Raw genomic sequence first — 20616 nt, 5'->3', positions numbered from 1 at the left:
GGCCACTAATGTTAACGGTTCCCAACATTGAATAAGACACCTTTAGAATATTTTGAGCTATTTTTTGATGAAGATGTCATAAACATGATAGTGACATACACAAATCAATATGCAGCTAAAAGGAACCGTTTGGGTGATTGCTCAGAAAGTTGAGATGAAATCATTTCTTTGTGTTTTGCTACTAAGTGGCTATAATACTGTGTCCAGATAGAGAGATGTACTGGGGAGCAGTCATCGGATTGTCATAATCCCCTTGTAGTAGAAGCTCTCTCACACGTGGACAGGTTCAGATTTAATAATGCAAAAACTTGCATGTATGCAACAACGATGAGTTAGATCATAAAGACCGATTTGCTAAGATAAGACCACTACTGGTAAAAAATAAATCAAAGATGCAAAAGTTTTATGCCACATCACCAAAACCACTCGATTGATGAAAGCATGGTTCCATATTTTGGCAGACATGGGACGATAGCAATTTATTAGAGGGAAACCTATTCGTTATGGTTTTAAATTTTGGTGTGGAGGGCCTAGCAATGGATATTTAGTGTGGTTGGAACCTTATCAAGGTTCAGGAACTTTACCACCGCAATATGCCAACTATGGTCTTGGTTATGGCGTTGTCATGACGTACGCCGATACACTAGAAAAAATGCCATATACCTTTTATTTTGATAATTTTTTCACATCATTTCAATTGCTGAGTGATCTAAAACAAAGAGGAATCAATGCAACAGGTACCATAAGAAGCAACAGATTTGGTAAAGGATGTCCCATCTCAGAATCAAAAACTGTGAAGAAGAAACCCAGAGGATCTATGGAGTATGCTAGTGACCACGACAGTGGGCTTTTGTTAGTTTCTTGGAATGACAATAGTGTCGTTAACATTGCAACCAATAGTGACACTGTACACCCTTTGCGCCACGTGCAAAGATATTCACAAGAGAGGAAAGAAAAGATTTCAGTTCCACAACCAAAACTGATCCATAACTACAATACATCAATGGGCGGTATAGACAGAGCGGAATCAGAATATATCACTGTACCGAGTTTTCCATTCGAGGTAAGAAGTGGTACTTTCCTCTCATTGCCCATCTCTTGGATGTTTCCGTACAAAATGCATGGCAGCTACACAGGCAAGATGGCGGAAAACTCGACCAACTTGCATTTAGAAGAAGAATAGTGTTGGCAGTGTTGGAGGGAAACAAACGAGTTGTTTCTGGAAGGGGGACGTCCATCTACCTCTTCTAAAATTGACTCCAGGTGAGATTACCATACCAAAGATTTTCTGTCTAAATTACTTATTTTCCTTTGTTACGTTATTTTTTTAAGCCTAAGTACATAAAAACTGTTTGTTTTCTTTTGCAGATATGACAGGATTGACCATATTGTATCTGACATAGAGAATGACCCACGCACAGGAAAAAAGAAAACAGTTTGCATTGCCGTTTATGCCACAAAAAGGCAACTACAAAGTGCATGAAATGCGAAGTTCCACTCCATGTGACATGCTTTTTGCACTATCATACGAAATAAATGTTCTTTTTACAAGTGTGTCTTTTTTTAAAGCTTGTAAAACAAAGTGCTATTTTAAAAATCATATTGTATTTTTTAGTTGTGAATGTTACTTGTATTCGGCTGACATCCTTCCAGAAAGGAAGGCTATTTTTAAGAAATATAGAGTTTCGAAAAAGGTAAAAAACTTAATATCCTGTTTACTTATACCCTAAATAACTAAAATAACCAGATTTAGTTTCATTTGAAATAAAAAAATAATTCAGCCATATCTGGGTTAACGTGATTAGTAAACAGAAACCAGTACTCAGGGAGGCTGCATAAATATTTTAGTCAAACCCAGAAGTTGGAGAAAAACATTCTTAGATTCTGATTCTGTCTGACTGTTAATTAATCAGTTAGTTCACAGTTCATTGTTTACATGGTGTCAACATCTTTGTTGTGTTGCGTTGCTAAGAGTGAATAATAAATTTAGTGATATTCAAGAACATCATCATTTGAGTTAAATACGTCGAATAATTGTGTGTTTGTAGATAAAATCTTGGGATTTTAGATTTTATACCTGTGGTTGCCTGTTTAAAACTTACCTAAATAAAATTTTCCATTTGATTAACCTCAAAAAATTGTGGTTTAACTGAGGTGTGTGTTGTGTGTGTGCTACTATTGGCAAAGTTACAGACATTTATTAGGCATCAAATTTCTATCCTTTAAAATTTTGTTAAATTATACGTCACATTTACACACAATTCAATTATTACGGTAGGTTGGTCCTGACAAAATGTCAGGTTCAGCAAACTCCCCTCCAGGAGATATTGAATCACAGAAATTGGAAATGGAAACTCAACTGGTGGTTGCTTCGATTATAAGTGTAGAAATAGAAAATACAAACGTCAATCATGATTTTGCAGAAAATATTACAGTACAATCAGACCATAACACTGCTAATATAGGCCAACAGAAAAGAAAGTTCAGTGACGGTGATAATTTTATTAATCCAACAGAACAAAATCCTAGACCCAATACCTCCAGTTTGGACTCAAATCATGTGGCAAAAAAAACCTAACACTAGACGGTTGACTGTTGAGATTATACAATGAATCAAACAAAGGACCGTATGAAGTAATCATACAAAGTAGGGACGGACGGGAAAAAAATCAACCCATTTTTGGTAGGCAAAATATTTAAAAATGGAGACTGTAAAATTAACCATATTAAACGAGTAGGCAGACATCTAACTGTGATTTGTGAAGATGCTTTTTCGGCAAATGAGTTAGTAAATTGTGTTCATTTAAAGAATTTTAATGTTTTTATACCAGCAATTCTCATTATATTTGGCAGAAATAAACAACTGTTTGCCTGAAGGAGTGATATCCCTACAATATGCTGATGATGTGGCTTTGTACTCAAGTAATAAGAAAATTGATAAAGTACTGGTTAAAATGTAGACTGCACTTTCAAATATTGATAAACTTTTCAATAATATGAGCTTTAGTTTAAGTGTGAGTAAATGCAAAGCTATGGTTGTATCTAGAAAGAAGAGGATAAACAATGTTGTAAATCTTAAAGTTGAAGGTGAAAAACTCGCAATTGAGTCAAGAGTTAAAATGCTCGGTATAACGATCGATAATCGATTAAAATTTGATGAACACATAAACAACTTAATAAATCAATGCAGTAAAGATCTGAATATCATCAAGAAGATCTGATACCTGTGGAAGAAACGGTGTTAATCCTCATGTCGCACTTACAGTTTATAAAAGCTTAATTAGATCTGAAATTTATTACTGCTCGTTTCTGTTTGGGAACTGTTCAGAACATAGATTGTTTGAAATATAAAAAAATTTAAAACCAACCAATAAGGATAGCTTTAGGAGCCCTCAAATCATCTCCTATAATCACCTTACAATCCTAATCAGCTTTATAATCTTTAATCCTGCGAAGAAAAGTTTTAACGGAAAGACTTGTGTATAAAACTATTACAGATATTGATAACTAAAATCGATACAGATGCCTATACCTACAACTACTGATTAACATCAACCCTTACTGGAAATGTAAAAAGACTCCACTCTATATTGAGGCCATAGATTCCATGGTTAACTTCATCCCAGACTTTCCTGAAATGAATAAGAAAAAATTCAGATCTACTGATTGGGAAATTCCCCCTCAGCTAGCAAACATTTCTATTCAGATTAATGATAAAATTTTAACTAAGAAAGATAATTCTCCGGAAGTTTTCCAACAGATAGTTAACCAAATGATCAACTTAACCTATAGAGACAGAATCAAAATATTTACAGACGGTTCTAAAACAGGTGAAGGTACAGGAGCAGCAATATTGATACCACAAATGAATGTGGAAAAGATATATAAACTTTCACCAAATGCATCGATTTATACAGCTGAGCTTTTTGCTCTATACATGTGTTATCAGCTTATGAATAACCTTCCCAACTGTGACGTATAATCTGCACTGATTCTCTTTCTGCCATCAAATCACTACAAAGTATATGTGATGGCATAATAGAAGATAACATGTCTCTTGAAATAATAAAAAACTGTGTAGACTCCAAGAATAGAATAACCTTTCAGTGGATACCTAGCCACGTGGGTTTGAAATATAATGAAATGGTTGACAAGCTCGCAAAAGAGGCAGTAGTGAATTGAATATCTGTTCAAGACATCGCCCTTCCATTAACTGACCTCAAATCGTTCCAAAAGAGGAAGATACGAAGAAAAAAACAACTTGTTGCTAGATACAACAAAGGCCAGGTGGTATAGTAGTGTACAACCTATCAGTCCTTGCCTTTACTACCATGGTACCAAGATATGAGACTTAGCAGAAGGGAAATAGTAAATATAATCAGACTAAGTTAACATGTCACAATTAACAAAACTCTTCATCTAATGAAACTTTATTTCACTCCTCTGTGCTTAAATTGCACTGCAGAAGTGAATGAGACTGCGAATCATATACTATTGAAATGTCCACAATTTGACTATGCAAAAAACTCATGTTTCCAACAAATTAGAAGAATACCTGATGACGATACCTCTAGTTTTGATGCAAGATTATATAAGGAAATAAATCGATTTCTGACAACCATAAAAAGAAACATATAGCATAATCGTGGAATAATGATCGAAGGCAATCGCAGATGAAACCAGTGCAAAACATTGACTGTAAAAATTGACTGCATGTTGTAATTCCAAGTCAGCCGTAAGGTATTTAGATGAAAAAAAAAAATCAGTTAGTGTAGTGATGACACAAGGCGGTGGATAGATAGATTATAATCGTATAAACATTAAACAATATACTCCTCCCCTCAATAGGGGTAAAATAAAAGAAATTACTCAATGCTTACAATACTATCTTAATCTTGGTCAGTTTATAGTTGTATGTGTAAGTGTGGATACGTGTGTGAGAACCAAACGGGTTAAGGTGTGTTGTGTGATTTATTTTTATAGGTTAGATGACAAATCTATTGACTAATTGTATTTTAGGAGAAAATTGATGAGTTTAAATTGTTATAAATAAGTAGCAAATGACGTTAGTGTAACATCATATAGAATTGTAGCCTATGATGCCAATTTGACAAATAAGCCTATTTGTACAATGTTTTCAGCAGAAGGGTGAGCACTTCTATTTATGCCAAGGCCACATAAATTCTCTCCTGTATGAGTGTAGATTCAATAATTGTTCAATTAAAAGTTAATTTTTTGTTTTGAACTGTCTTGTGGTTTATTTAATAAACTGTGAAAGTGAGTGGTAAATATTTTAAGTTAAGGCCTGTATGTTGCAATCTTATTTTACTAGGTCTATTTTGATATATGATGTCATCAATAACCTAAGTTATACTAAACTTAACTATAAAGCAATCTAATTAGCCTAGCCTATTTACCGATGAGAAACTGCGGTAATTACACATTAACGGCCGGAGCAGCAAAATACGAGTTTCGCTTTATTAACTTATTGGAATCGTCCTACAGAACAAAACAATATAAGGTTTGACAGGGTGGAAATGAGAAATAACGAAGTTCTAGAACATAAAAAAATGGAACATCTGTTCAAGCGCGGATCAATATTTCCACGTTCTACATCCACATCGGCCATCACGTGACCTTTTGTGACCATGATTCAACTTCGTGATGACGTCATCGGATGCGTTTATCTTTACAAACGTAAATTAAAAATAATACTGAAATGGGCAGAATTTTGATCCAAATGAACAATGTTTTTCTTAAATTTCGAGCTACAAATTAATTAGTTGTTATCGAGTTGAGACGAGTTCCTCCAGCCATCAGCGCGGGCTTCAGTGGTGCTGCCCCGCACTGATGTCAAGGAAAGAAAAACATCCCTCGAGATAGTACCTATCAGTAAAATATCAAATTCTAGAAGGGCTGATCAGAAATATAAATTGAATTGTAATGGAAAGGCAATTATGTACGTGTAAAAAACTTAGTAAACCATGAATATCCCTAATATGAATACGTATATAAATGGACATTAATAGATAACACTTACCATTAGTGTGTTCCACAGAATGTACAGAAACTAAATAATTTCGTTTCTATCTAAACGTAACCTCTTAACATGCCTTGCAAAACATTCCGACACACCAATTCACTACGATTGGTCGAACTAGTGGATAGTTTGATCCATGATTGTCACGCACTCACTCGATCAAAACTACAGTACACGTTATCTAGTGAAGCACTGACTGCTCCGGAGCGTTCAGATAACATACGCTATCAGTCCAGCCGCAGATAATATTTACGACACACCAGTTCACTACAATTGGTCGAACTAGTGGATTGTTGATCCATGATTGTCATGCACTCACTCGATCCAAGGTACAGTACACGTTATCTCTAACTTCTGCCCCAGAGCGCTCAGATAACAGATACGCTATCAGTCCCACCTGCAGTTAATATTTAGATATCCAGACACAGCACTCAAACAGAACATTAAAACATTAAGAACTTAACTATTTATGTATATACCCTCTAAAATCATGTTATTTGTCATTTGCACCCCCTAAAACCATAGGCCTATATATTTTTTGTTCAGGAGGATGAGCAGAATATGTTGATAACGTCAAATTCGTGATTTTCCACCTCGACCTTTAATCTTGTAATATCCGAAGCTGCCAATGAATTCCACCAAGGAGTTCTATTCCATTTCGAGAAGAGTAAGAGTAATGGGTGACAAACATTGAAACCTAACCTCCAAACTTACACATGTAATCTATACACTAAATAAAACAATGTAGGGGCTGGCATATTACCTAACTAAACAAAAGGGTAATATTGTTAAAATAACGGCTGGAGCGGCAAAATACGAGTTTTGCGTTATTAACTTATTGGAATCGTGCTACAGAACATAACAATATAAGTTTTGGTGGGGTGGAAATGAGAAATCACGAAGTTGTTAAACATAACAAAATGGAGCAACTGTTCACGCGTGGAGCAATATTTCCACGTTCTACATCTACATCGGGCATCACGTGACCTTTTGTGACCATGATTCAACCTCGTGATGACGTCATCAGATGCGGCGCCATCTTTGCAAACGTAAATGAAAAATAATACTAAAATGAGCAGAATTTTGATCCAAATGAACAATGTTTTTCTTAATTTCAAGCTATAAATTAATTAGTTGCTATCGGGTTGAGAAGGGTCCCTCCGGCCATCAGCGTAGGCTGCAGCAGCACCTAGTGCTGTCCCGCGTTGATGTCAACGAAAGAAAAAAATCCCTCGAGATAGTACCTATCAGTAAAATATCAAATTCTAGAGGGACTGATCAGAAATATAAATTGAATTGTAATGCAAAGGCAATTATGTACAGTGTAAAAAACTAAATAAATCATGAAAACCCCCTAATATAAATGGACAGTAATAGAAAACACTTACCATTAGTGTGTTCCACAGAATGCTAATTCCAACGAAATATAGCATTGTCACGCTGGCTTCAAATGCAACAACACGGTCACCAAACCAAAATATGTCTCTATGTTTAAGCGCATTCTTTCAAAAAAGGAACCTGCCATGGCCGATTTTTAAAAATTACGACATTCAAAACTTTTACGAATTTTTTTGTCACAACGAAACATCAAAGTCTCCCAGGTTAAAAACAATATGCGACCGCACGACGAACAAATTCACCCATTATTAAAAATTCCACGTTCTATTGAAAAGAAAATCTCCTGTTTATCAAAACGTAAACTCTCTACATGTCCGAGAAAACACTCTGACACACACAATTCACTACAATTCGTCGAACTAGTGGATGGTTGATCAATGATTGTCACGCACTCACTCGATCCAACTTTCAGTACACAATATCTTATGAAGCACTGACCTCTACCCTGGAGCGCCCAGATAACAGATTCGCTATCAGTCCCAGCTGCAGATAATGTTTACAGATATCCAAACACAGCACACAAACAGGACATTAAAACATTAAAAACTTAAATATTTATGAATATACCCCCTAAAATCGTGTTATTTATCATTTGCACCCCCTAAAACCATACATATTTTTGTTCAGGAGGATGAGCAGAATACATTGATAATGTCAAATTCGCGATTTGCCAGGTCAGTCCTTAACGTTATAATATCCAATAAAAGTTTAACATTTATATTGGCTGCAGTTTAATAAGCATCCAACACTCAAATGATCGATAATATCAATTCATCGATATTCATGAGTAAAGAATCCTTGCTACAACTACTTAAACCAAATTAGTTATATTTTAATGCATTGTATTTCAAATTACACTATAAAAAGTAATGATGTTATGGAGAATAAGAAACAGTCAAGGATATATGTATTTATAAAATATACCAAAACATACAGGATAGCATTTACTTACTAATTGGGCTACTATTTTTAAGGATAAAAATGTGTGATATAAATAAAACATGTTGATAATCTCTACACTTGCTGCCATTACAGATCTGCAGTATTAGTGTCAGTAACAGGATACTATTGTTTCAGTAACAGCTGGACAGAATGATTTGTTCTCAACGAATTTTTTATTTAGGGTTTTTTTTATTCTGAGGGAAAGAGACGATTGTCCCTGCGCTTAGTCCTTAAAGGACCTTTGCGCCTCCCTTACTTATATTTGTGTCCTCAGAATCTGAGACTTATAGATTTGATTTTGAGTTACTTGGTAATCAGTAACAGCCCAGGCCATTTCGTAGAAGCAATGTAGCATATCTTAGCAGTGAAAATATTACTATACTATGCAGTGTTATTATGCGATATTAGTAGGTATAGATTAGTTTATTGTAAATTTGATACTAGTAGTACCAAAGTTAAACATAACCACCGAAGCCCGCACTGATGGCCAGAAGCATTTACTATGGATATTTTCTTGATTTTAGATCATGTCCTAAATCTCACAACATGATCTGACGTAGGAGAAGTAGGACCATCTGGGACGTGATCTGAGATCGGGAAAATATCAATCAGAAATGCCCTGGCAATGGGCACGAGCTTCGGTGGCGCCTTCTGTGCCACTCCGCACTTCTGGTGAAATCAAACCTTCCCTCAAAATAGTACCCAAAATCAAGATAAGATCACTTGAGCAGTTGTTAAGGTTATCTTTAACTTTTTATATTTATAGTACAGTCATTTCGTATAGTCTAATAACAATTAGTAGATAAGGACGTAGTAGTGACCAATAATTGTGTTGTATTCTATAGTCAAATTTGAATTAACCCGTTTATAAATTTATTAGTCTATCAGTCTATGTTACATTGTAGTGAGTCAAAAGCCACTTATATATATATATATATATATATATATATATATATATATATATATATATATCTAAGAATGTTTGTTTTTCTTGTTTGAGTTCTTACCTATTTTTTTGTCACAATTTATGTAAATATTTATACATGTATATTTATCTGAAGAAGTGTACCTAGATACACGAAAATTTATAAATGTTTCAAACCAATATACCGTGGTTTATTTGTTAAGAAGAGAATAACCTGTTTCTGTAAATATATATATTCTATTAAATTCTAGTATAATAAAATTCAGCTACCTGAGAATTTCTACACGGTAGTCATACTCTTCTGCAGTTCCAAGTCATCATCAAAACACTGCGTCGCTAGCTAGATCTTTATTGCAGGAAACAGCTGGTGGTAGTCGCTGGGTGCACGGTCCGAAGTGTACAGCAGATGTGGAGACACCTCCCTCTTAAAAGCATTCAGGACTTCTCAATTCCAATTTGCCATGGTGGTCGGACCTTGCCAAAAAAAATTATGAATAAATGAATGAAATTTTCAAACATAACTTTCCTCTGTGCATGTATTGTTTTGATCTTAACTTTTACAAATTTTGACAATACCTCACAAAATTTATGGTTGTGCCACGTTCTAAGAAATCAAGAAGAAGAACTCGCTTTCCTGTCCCAAAATACAGTTGCCATAATCTTCCGTGCCGACAATGTTTGCATGCATTTCTTTGGTTTTTTGGGGAGGGAGTGTGTGTGCCCCCCACTCCATAGAGTGTAATTTGGTTTAGCAATTCATGTGATTTACCCATATCTCGTCTCCTGTAAAGATCAATTGAGCAGCGAGTCACCACCATCTTTTTCGTAAATGTCCAAAATTGTCAGTGAAGCAGCCATATGCTGAATTATATGGAATTCTGTTAAGATTTTCGGAACCCATCTTGGACAAAATGTATAGTAACCTAACTTCTACGTAACAAACTCCTTGAAATTTGAGAAAACTAAGTGAGAGTTCTGTTATTGTGAATCGGCGGTCTTCATTAATCTTCTCATCAACTTTAGAGATAATTTCATTGGTCACAATGCTTGACCATCCACTTTGTTTATCATCATGCACATTTCGGCCATTTTGAAACCTAATGCACCACTGACTCATTCCACCTTCAGTCATCACATCAGTACAATAATCATAGAGTTGGCGATAATTCTCATTTGGTTTATTGTACTTATCCAACAAAAACCATATTACCAACCGCAAGTCATAGAGAGAAGGGGACTACCGAAAATACAGGTGGATGAAGAGGAGACCTGGAAGGATAGACTAAAGTGGAGGAGGCTGTGTACGACGACCCGTGAGAACGGAAACGTCTGACGATGATGATGATGATGACTTCACAACTTGTGGGATTTTCAATCGTGTTAAACATTTAAAACTGCTACTGTAAAACAACTAGGTGCAACTGTAATCGCTCACTACCAGGGCTAGATAGTCACTGAACAGAGAAACGTCCTAACATCAAAATGACCATGATAGTACCATCCCTACCAAACCCCAGAGCGACATGTAATCTACTCTCTGGATAACCCTCGTGTGTATATATATATATATATATATTTATACATACGTCCCTATCTACTACTTGTTATTTCACAATATAAATAGGTTTACTCAGTAGATTAGATTATCATAAATATGTTACAAGTAGTACCAAAGTTAAAGATAACCTTTACGAGCTCTCACATGATCTGAGCTGGAATTTAGGTACTATCTCAAGGGATTGTCCTGCCAAAATTCGGCTATTGCCATTTTTACAAATTTAATTAATACGAATAAAAGTCGTTTGACAGTTATTTGGCCTTCCGATCATATGTTAGTTTGGTTATTTGAACCTGTATGTGACAGATACGGCCAAATACAAAATAATTGAATTGTAAAAAGTAAGGGCTCTGTGGTGTAATGTTAGCACATTCACCCGGTAAGTGAGAGATCCGGGTTCGAGTCCCAGCAGAGCAAGTACTTTTTGTGATTCAATAAAAAAAAGTTCCTATAAATGTATGTCCTATAACTTTATTCTAAAACAAACGATACCTCATTTATTGAAATCACTGAAGAGATAAAAAAGTTGTGGAATATTTCTTAACCTAGTAGCATATCATATTTGCAAGTTTCAGAAAAGTAAAAGTATTTTTTTTTTTTTTTTTCAAAAGTTGATGTAACTATTTAGGCAGTATAAAATAAAAAGTTATTTTGGGCATGAAAAAACAGCAAAATGCATTAAACACAATAATTATTATTACATTTGAAAAGTGATATTGTAACAAACAATCAGCATGACTCAACTTTCATGGTTTAAACACCTGAATCTGCTTTCATGTTGACACAGCTGATTAGAACAACAATGAAGTCAGGTAAGTTAGTTATTTCCTTGTTTATTTTTGACAAGATATCATCTGTTACTTTCAAAAATAGCAACTGCTTAAAGTTTTAAAATCGTGGTGTAATGTGACTTGTAAAATATTTCCAAATGTTAGTCTACGAGTAAGCGCTTTCTCAGGTAGAGTGCAGTAAGTGGTACTTGTATTCAGTGAATGGAATATTGATATATAATGAAGACACATATGTAGGCCTTGTAAACCATTAACTGGAAAAAATGTTTTGCAATCTAGGTGAAGAGGTATTCTCATTGTCTCATAAGGTGCACAATTGAAACAAAAATACCTCTTCTCCCAGATTGCACATTTTGTAGTCTTTGTTTCTGATGTCGAAACGATGCAGAGTTCATTTTAAGCTCCTTCGTTCTTTGTCGCTGACTAGTTTTAGATCTCTTATGACGACCATGACCATACTTCAGGAGTCAAGTTTACGACAGCATCAGATTTCAGATGCTGCACATAAGAGGAAGGTGAACTTGGAGCTAAACTCAACATTCACATTGAATCAACCCTTCCCAACATAGATTAGTTACACCTCCAACAACCATGTAGGCTTACCTTGGTACCGCAGTGGGTCGACATGACAGCGGCAGCGAGACGGCCACGCTAAGCTTGTAATAAAACTCAAATAAAATAGGTTGAATTGTCAACATTGAAGTTATTTTTAACTTTTGGAATAATTTTTTTTTTTTACCAAAATTTGTCGCCCCCTGAATTCTGCTGCCCTGGGCTATAGCTCATTCAGCCCTGCATATGTTGTGTTTTTCTGATTCCTTGTAATAGAACAAGAAAATCAAATAAACAAAATGTTCTGCGTTTTTATTAAAATTGGTTTTTTTCAGGAGGGAATCCCTTAACATAACAATGGAAAGTTGTTCTGGAATGTTGGGCTTTTTAAATCTATTGTTAACGACAGCTGATTCTTTATTGCATGTAGTCCATTTCATTACTTAATACTAGGCTACAGACTTGTAAATAAGTATCTGAAGTACATGCTTTATTGTTTCTTTTTGCAATGGTATTGAATGAGCCTGAATAAGTTAATGATGCACAGCTATGGTGATCATGCCATATAAAATCGTGAGGTGCAAAACTTTTTTAATTATATATTTCTAGAGATAAATCTAGTTTCCAATTCAACAGTCATAGAAACAACTCAAATGTTTTGAATTGATAGGCAGTAAAAAAGACCTGTTGAGGTCTGGAAGATCAAAAAGTGCAAGATTTAATAAAGCCAGCGACCATTTGAAAGTTCTACGGGCTTGGCCTTTAAAATTATGCCAATAATAATAATAATATCCTTTATTGCATAAACAATTATACAATTGTATAGCATGAGTCAATACTACTGTGGTATTAATTATAACGTCAACAATAAGGCCTTGGGCATGATAATAAGACAAGGTCTGAAGATACAACCCTGTGGAACGCAATAGTTAAGATTCTTCCACAGTGACATGCAGTAACTGCTGTACTTCTGTTACTTAATTAAGAGGAAAAACAACTTATTTCTGTGTTATTTATACAAAATTATTTTAAGTGTTGATATTAGTATGGTATGATTCACACAGTCAAAAGCCTTGGACAGGTCACAAAGAACACCAACAACTCTCTCAGACTGGTCCAAAGACAGTGATATGTAATCAACAATAATGCCAATAACTTTGCCTTTGCTCATTAACTTCCTGAACCCATACCGACTAGAATTTATTAAGTAATTTTGTTCTAAAAAATGTTTGTAAGTTGAACTTTTACAACTTTTCTATACAATTTAGAAAAAGACAACAACAAGGCTCCTGGACGTTAGCTGGATAGATCATTAACGTTGCTTTTTTCAAAACTTGGTTTGATATCAACAAATTTTAGTTTATTGGAATGGATTCCTTCACAGATTAATTAATTTACACAACAAATGTTTAATTTCTTCGTAGACATTTCTAAAACTAAAAATGAGCATTTCATCCCATCCCATGTCTTTTGATTCTCGAGTCCAATCATAATTTTTTAGTTCAACTACATCTATTTTTTTTTAATTTAAAGATTGAAAATTAGTTTTTTTTATATTTTAGAGTGCATTTAATTGCACCTGTTTTCTTTAATGTTTTATTATATGGCTGAGTAACATCAATAAAATAAGAATTGAAGTTGCACTAAGTATTTAAGTGGTCACATTTTTTTAAATAGTACTGAAATTTTAAACGGTATTTCATTTTCTTTTTTAATTTCTAATTCTTTTTTTTGACAACAGTCCATACTACTGGAACAGTAGGAAGGAGCTAGCATGCATTCCCAGCTTATAACTTATTGAAACTCTTTCATTAACTGATGTCTTTTTTTCAGGTATTTCACAATTACATCTTTTAAAATCTGAAAAATATTTACTAACCTTCAGTAGAAAGAAAAATGTCTAATATGAAAAAGAACAAGCCTCCAACTTTAAGACCGGATGAAGAGGAAGAGCTCCTCAAAGAAGTTTTATCCAGAGCTAAACAGGGGTTACCTGTCCGACGTCAAGATGTTATTGACAAAGTTGTTAAATTTATTCAGTCGGATAAAAGGAAAAATCCTTTTAGAAATGGAACACCAGGAGATAAATGGTTTTCCCTCTTCAGGAGACGACACAATAGCCATTTCATGGAGTTGGATCCATCACAGTTGGAAAATGTGGAAAAAGTTGTAAGTGGAAGTAGATTTTGTAAATCTGAGTAAATTCTTTAGCTTAAATACTACTCATAATCTTGGATCTTTGGGGTTTAAATCTATAAAATATTATCCCCTGAAATTCTTATATTTAGTCTGGATAACAATACTGCAAACTTTGGGCTTGAATCTCAGTTTATTGGTATTTAAATATATTTGCAATATCTGATGCCAAATATATATAAAGTTGTCCAACTGAGTTCATATTTGGAACTTGATGCTAAATGCTGAATGGTGTCAAAACATTTTCCTTTAAACACAGTTTTCATATTTTAGAAATTTCAGAAGTTACATGATGCTAAATCGGGTGAATATGGCGAATGTGGACAAACAGGAAACCTTTTTTGACCAAAAGCTATGATTACGCTATGCCCACACTGTCGAAAAAAAAATGAGCATGACCTTGAAGTCCTGATCTGCTTGAAGACAATCCTTCAACTCTGTGACAGACTGACTGATTTTTCTTCTGTTCATCATTCAAAAGTCTAGAAACAAATTTTACACTTATTCGTCTCATTTGCAAATTATTGGTTAAAATGCTTTGAACGGGGCGGTATGAGATGTTATCTTCCAATAGCCAATAAATAGTCATCTGCCTGTTCGAACGAACCATTGTTTCTAATTTTTGCTTATTGTCGTCTGTTTTTAAGGTTAATGGACGTGCCGAATGCTGCTCGTCTTTTACTGACTCATTTCCGCCTTTAAATCTATCATAACCATGTAAAAAGCCTTCAGAGTTACCACATTACCGCCATACACAGATAAAACAAAACTTAATGTTAATGCGTTGTTCTAAGTCCATGATGCTTGACAGACATGATAAACACAACTCTAGTGGCTCTGGCAGTCGACTGATAAGTCGAAACTTGGTGCTGCTTGTCTCAGCAGATTACACTACTAGGAAAATTACATCATATGGATATAGCGTCAGTAGTTTTCACCGCTACAAAAATTCATTTAGCAAATTTTTCAATCACACCTTATATATTTTCTACATAAGGACAACAAGGCCATCTCAACTATTGTATCACTTTTTAGTTTTTATATATGCTAAGCATTATGCCATAAAGTTTTTGGTAAGTCAAGAAGATGGTAGATATTAATTGTCTATAGTAGGGGAGCCCAAGCGGGGATTTTTCGCGTAACTAGAACGCGTCAGAAAATTATATGGGGAGGAATGTCGTACCCTGTAATGTACCCCTAGCACATATGAACCTTTAATATAGGGGTCTGCGTTGATGGCAGACCGTCAGACTAGTAAAAAAATCGATCCTCAGAAAAACTTGTGCGCGTCAGATAAATACAAGGTAAGTTAAGTACATGTAGAACAGTGTAGATTTCAATAATCTGACGATTTAAGCGTGGTATTCTTGAGCCATTTTGTCATATCTTTTAAAGTATCAAGTACCCCAGACTTACTAAACACCTGATTGCAAGTTTGGCAGATGTTCTCTATCTAGGTTGTTAGCTAACAACAGAAACAGTACATGCTCCAAAAAGAACCTTGGGGCACATACTTTGAGTTTGGGGGTCGGTTTGATTAGGATTTTTTTGTTATTCAACTAAAGCAGTATTTAATCTTCACTATCTGTTCTCTTCCACTTAAATATCTACAATACTTTGAAGAAATCTATTTTCTTCCCACGCATTGCAGTTTCTTAATCACCAAGGCACTGTCCCGGAAGTCAAATGTAGGCTTGATACAAAATATCCTTTATGTGACTTTAATTATGTACTGTAGTAGTTACATTATTCATGATTTTGTTGATTTAAATTCATATGGTTTCTTGTTTATAACCATTGTCTTTATGCCATGGCTAACCATTCGTTGAATCATTAATTTTCGTTTTGGCAATTAATTGAAATATTTAAAAATTGATTTCTCAAGGCAGTATTTATTCACTGACTGCTATTTTACAAGGCCTGTTATTCAACCAGCTTTATATTGCAATGGTTTGATTTTAAATAAAATATGTTAAGTACAGGGAACTTTTAATTGTCTAACACACATATTTATAATAGTTAAAAGTAGGAAATATTCCCTGTCTCAATATAATGAATATTGCAATACTTTAGGTGACAGTTGGAACATTCAATTTATGCTGGGTTTGGACCAGAGATTGGATATGAGTTTCCCATTAGTTACTATTATTTTATCACAGCCGATAAGTTTATTTATATTCATCCATTTAATCATAGCCTCCTAATTTTCTGTACTATAAAACTCCTTGAGGCGATTAAATGTCTTAAATGCTTCATGATTGGAGCATTTAATCTGAGTCTATAAATCTGTTATTACATTTTCTGTGTTTTCATGAGGGAGGTGTTCCTAAACTACATTACTGTTTTATGTTTCTGTTTTAAGCTGAATAATTTCAATCTTATGCTGTTTTTTTTTTTTTTTTTACCTTATTCTCTAGATTTATGTTTTTATGTCTGATTGTTCTTAAAATGCAGAGTGGTTTCTTAGTCCAAAAATTTAAAAAGTTTATTTCTCTAAAATAATTTATTATAGATACTGAAACATAAATATACTCTACTTAAATAATACTTAAATATAAAAAACATATTTTTGGGCACTTTTTTTAAAAGATTTATTTAAGTATCTGATTTTCTGAATGTAGGGATTCACCGAGAAGGTGATGGCCACTGTCCAGTATATAAAGGGTCCCGGGGGTGTCTTGCGACGGAACGATGGCCCAATGGTGAAAAGGAACCCTGCCGGTCGACCCAGGTTGGTCCCAACTCCTGTACATGAGTCGCCTCCCCACCAATCTTCATCATCCCCTCTGAGCGACGACAGTCCCCATGATTCAACGATGGAGACTGATGATGGTGATGGCAAAAGCCAGGACAGTCAATCTGAACCTCCCGACTTCCAGCCAGGTAGCAGACTTGAGGTCATGGACTTCAATGAGAAATGGTAAAGTATTTAGTTTTATTTTGCATTGAAATTTAGGTGGATCAAATTAGATAGTGTGTAGCAATAATTAGTTAATTTTGTTCTATATTGTTTATTTTACTTGTTTTTTTGTGTAGAAAAGTGTAATTTTCCCCACTTTAGAAATAATAGTACAAGGGATTGTTTCATTTAGTAGTTTGGAATAATGTATAAACAACACATCAATCTTTGTTAGTCTGTTTGGTCTCTACCAAATCAGGGACCTCTTAATTCAAATATTTTTGTGAAAATGTCAAAAACTGATTTTCTGAAACATTTTATATATTAACCCTTCCCACGCTGTAGACGGATATATTAGAATGGTAGGCTTTGATCAAAACGCCAAACATGAGTATATCTGATATTACAGATTGGTCTCTTGGAGAGTTTTTTTTTTACTTAAAAACCGTCAAAATGGCAGATGCAAGCTCCGCCTATCGCGGTTGATAAGGATGTGTTTATAGACGACCTTCACTGGTTTGTATAGCAATCTGTCACTACAGAAATATGAGTAGGTGCCAGTTATTTTTTACCAAGGGCGTTAACTAAGTGTTTTCTACCTAAAAAACACAAAAAATAAACTGATAATAGTATTAGCCGGTCACTAAAAACAACAAGATAATGCAACAGTCAACCACAGTTTACAAATTTTTTTAAATTTTATGTTTTTATTCAATACAGTTTTACCATGAAAAATCTTTCTTTGTCTTATTATTTTACTTATTAAAATTGCTATAATGAATCCAGGTGGGTGCAATCTCATTATGCTATGTTATAGAACCCCTTTATTCCATTGGTATAAAAATAACGCATATTCCATTTGGTAAGCTAAATGGATAGTATTACAAAAAATCTATCAACATGTTAATGATACAGGTCCGGGTTTTGTATTCACTGATATTATATTGTCAGTTATGTAGATATAGAGCTTAGTATACATTTTTCTTATAAAATAAATAAACAATTTAATATAATGCTTCTCTTAAAAATCATTAGAAAAGGATACATTATTCTGAGTAAAAGTGCAATTAAGAAAACCGTTCGTATGAGTTTTGAAATATTAGGAAGTTAGTATATATCTTGTTTTTTAGGTTAATAGATTAGTTTATATTATGTTTGTAATTTCTAAGTGTAAAATTAAATCATGTTATTTTACTTTATCATAGAATTTAACTGAGAATTTAATATCAGCTGTTGTACAAAATTTGAATTATTTATGAATTGTATTGTTAGAGCAAGTGAAATTTACTTATGATCAGTACAAAATAATACTAACATTTAATTAGTTTCACTGTTCATAAAATAGTTAGTATTGTCAGTGAAAGTGCATAACCTCAAAAAGCTAACCACTACAATCTTTAATGAAAACCAACCACCGGTAATGTAATGGTAGCTGTTATTTTTGTAATTATTTCTGTAAATCTGATATGAAAATTACAATTGTGGTTATGGTAGTAGTAGCTTTTAACCCTAGAACTGGCGGTCATTTCATCCTGTAGTGTCGGGCTGTTTTGGAGCTTCGCGCAAGGTCTTTTTAAAAAAATTATTAAAAATATAAAATAAAAGCAATATAAATAAGAGTATATATTTTTGTGTTCAGAATTAAACGTAGAATTGCACTATATTGTAAAATTAACCATCAAAAATTTTCTAATAAACACTTTTTTTTTAATCAAATATAAAATTTACGAAAAATATTTCTTAAATTTGGGGGGGACCATACCTAGCAAATGAAGTTATAGTGAGAAATATTTATAAGTGAGATAGCCATTCTGTGTCAAATTTTATCTAGTTTCAGAAAAACATAAACATTATACACATTTATGAAAGCATCATAAAGCTATAGAACAAAAAGCAGCGATGCGTATAAATTCTGAAAATCGGGTGTACACGTAAGACTTTGATAAAACAAGTTTTGCTAATACATTTACCTATGAATACATGTTATTTTGCATATTTTATTACTTAGAATAAAATAGAATACACAGTAGTAATGAAATAATTACCATAAATTATTTTTTGAAAAGTAAAAAAGTTCAATTTTGCCATTATTCAAAAATTTTGCGAAAAATTTTCATTCAGCAAAATATAAAATAGTTTCTAAAGCTTGTAGGCCTACTATATCAAAATTTATAAATTTATGGTTTATAAGTAATAGGAAATATTATGTAGTTAGAAAACTATAAATATAACTAAAGATATTGAAAAAATATAGAATAACCCAAACAGTTTTATATATAACCAAAGAAATTACAGGCAATATATATATATATTGTTGTGAAAACTATCTATTTACCAAAAATAAATAGTTTACTTCAGAGCTAAAAGAGTGCTAAGAATAACGTTTAGTAAGTGATAACAATAACAAACTATGTGAAATGAATTTTAGCCAAGTCATTTTGCCATAGCCTACACAAAGCCGGTAATTTCTCAAACATATTTCAGTAAATAGAAATTGATTTGTTCTAAAATATATATGTTTACACTACTACGACATCAAACAACTCACTACACATTAAATACGACACTAAAACACGCGTAAAACTATTAAAACTTACAAATATCCACAGCTCGGCACGAAAGTAATACAGAACGGCAGCGGCAATATGGCGGTCACAACAAACGGCGTCGCGTTTTCTTTTACGTTCAAAATAACAAGCTTGCTACGTCATAATCATAATACAAAGAGGAATAAAACTCATCTGTTCCTTAGCATTTTTCTTCCCGAATCCAATGGTCCATGAATTATATCGATACGTTACCGGAGTATATTATAAAAAATAATTATACGAGGGAATGTTTGATCGACAAAATTTTGACGGTTAACACCACAAAAGCGGCATTAACCGACATAATTATGTCGATTAACAGTTCTAGGGTTAAAAGTTTTTTTAGAACTGGGCATTGGTATTAACAACTAGTTAGTGCATTGGTTTCTCTTGCAGTAGGCATATTTTTGGCAGTTTGCAAGTTTTAAAAACAGGACATCTTAACTGGATAGGGCCTCTATACATACAGTATGTTTCAGGAGGAATCTGCCATACTGCACAAGCTTATTCCTCTCATCAAAATAATGAAAAAGTTCACATAAACATGGTTTCAGAAATGCTTTGTTGGCAAGTTACACAGGGTCAAAGATTTCACCTGAAATTCAGCTTCCTTTAGTGAAATTATGTCACACCGAAATCTTTAAATTGTTAGTTGAGTTTGTTAATTTAAATACATTTTATGTAAAATAAGCTGAAAACAGTAACAAATGTGTCCCAGAACTATATA

At 33.7% G+C, this 20616-nt stretch overlaps 1 protein-coding gene across 8 annotated transcripts in view; it reads left to right on the top strand.

Moving 5' to 3' along the window:
• Positions 1 to 4805: 4805 nt before the first annotated feature.
• Positions 4806 to 20616, top strand: part of LOC124353807 (PHD finger protein 20-like protein 1) — a 66134-nt gene continuing 50323 nt past the window's right edge. For 5 of the 8 annotated variants that reach the window (XM_046803815.1, XM_046803814.1, XM_046803813.1 and 2 more), the window contains exons 1-3: positions 4806 to 4957; positions 14040 to 14375; positions 17024 to 17322. In XM_046803815.1, coding sequence (XP_046659771.1) covers positions 14103 to 14375; positions 17024 to 17322 — 572 coding nt within the window. In that variant the 5' untranslated portion in view covers positions 4806 to 4957; positions 14040 to 14102. Of the gene's footprint in view, positions 4958 to 5029; positions 5149 to 14039; positions 14376 to 17023; positions 17323 to 18575; positions 18719 to 20616 lie in introns of those variants that run through there. The other 3 variants (XM_046803811.1, XM_046803816.1, XM_046803818.1) reach the window with 3 other exon arrangements.

The sequence above is a fragment of the Homalodisca vitripennis genome, chromosome 2 (assembly GCF_021130785.1).
Source record: "Homalodisca vitripennis isolate AUS2020 chromosome 2, UT_GWSS_2.1, whole genome shotgun sequence".
NCBI classification, from domain to species: domain Eukaryota; kingdom Metazoa; phylum Arthropoda; class Insecta; order Hemiptera; family Cicadellidae; genus Homalodisca; species Homalodisca vitripennis.
This window is presented reverse-complemented; position numbering and strand designations above follow the sequence as displayed.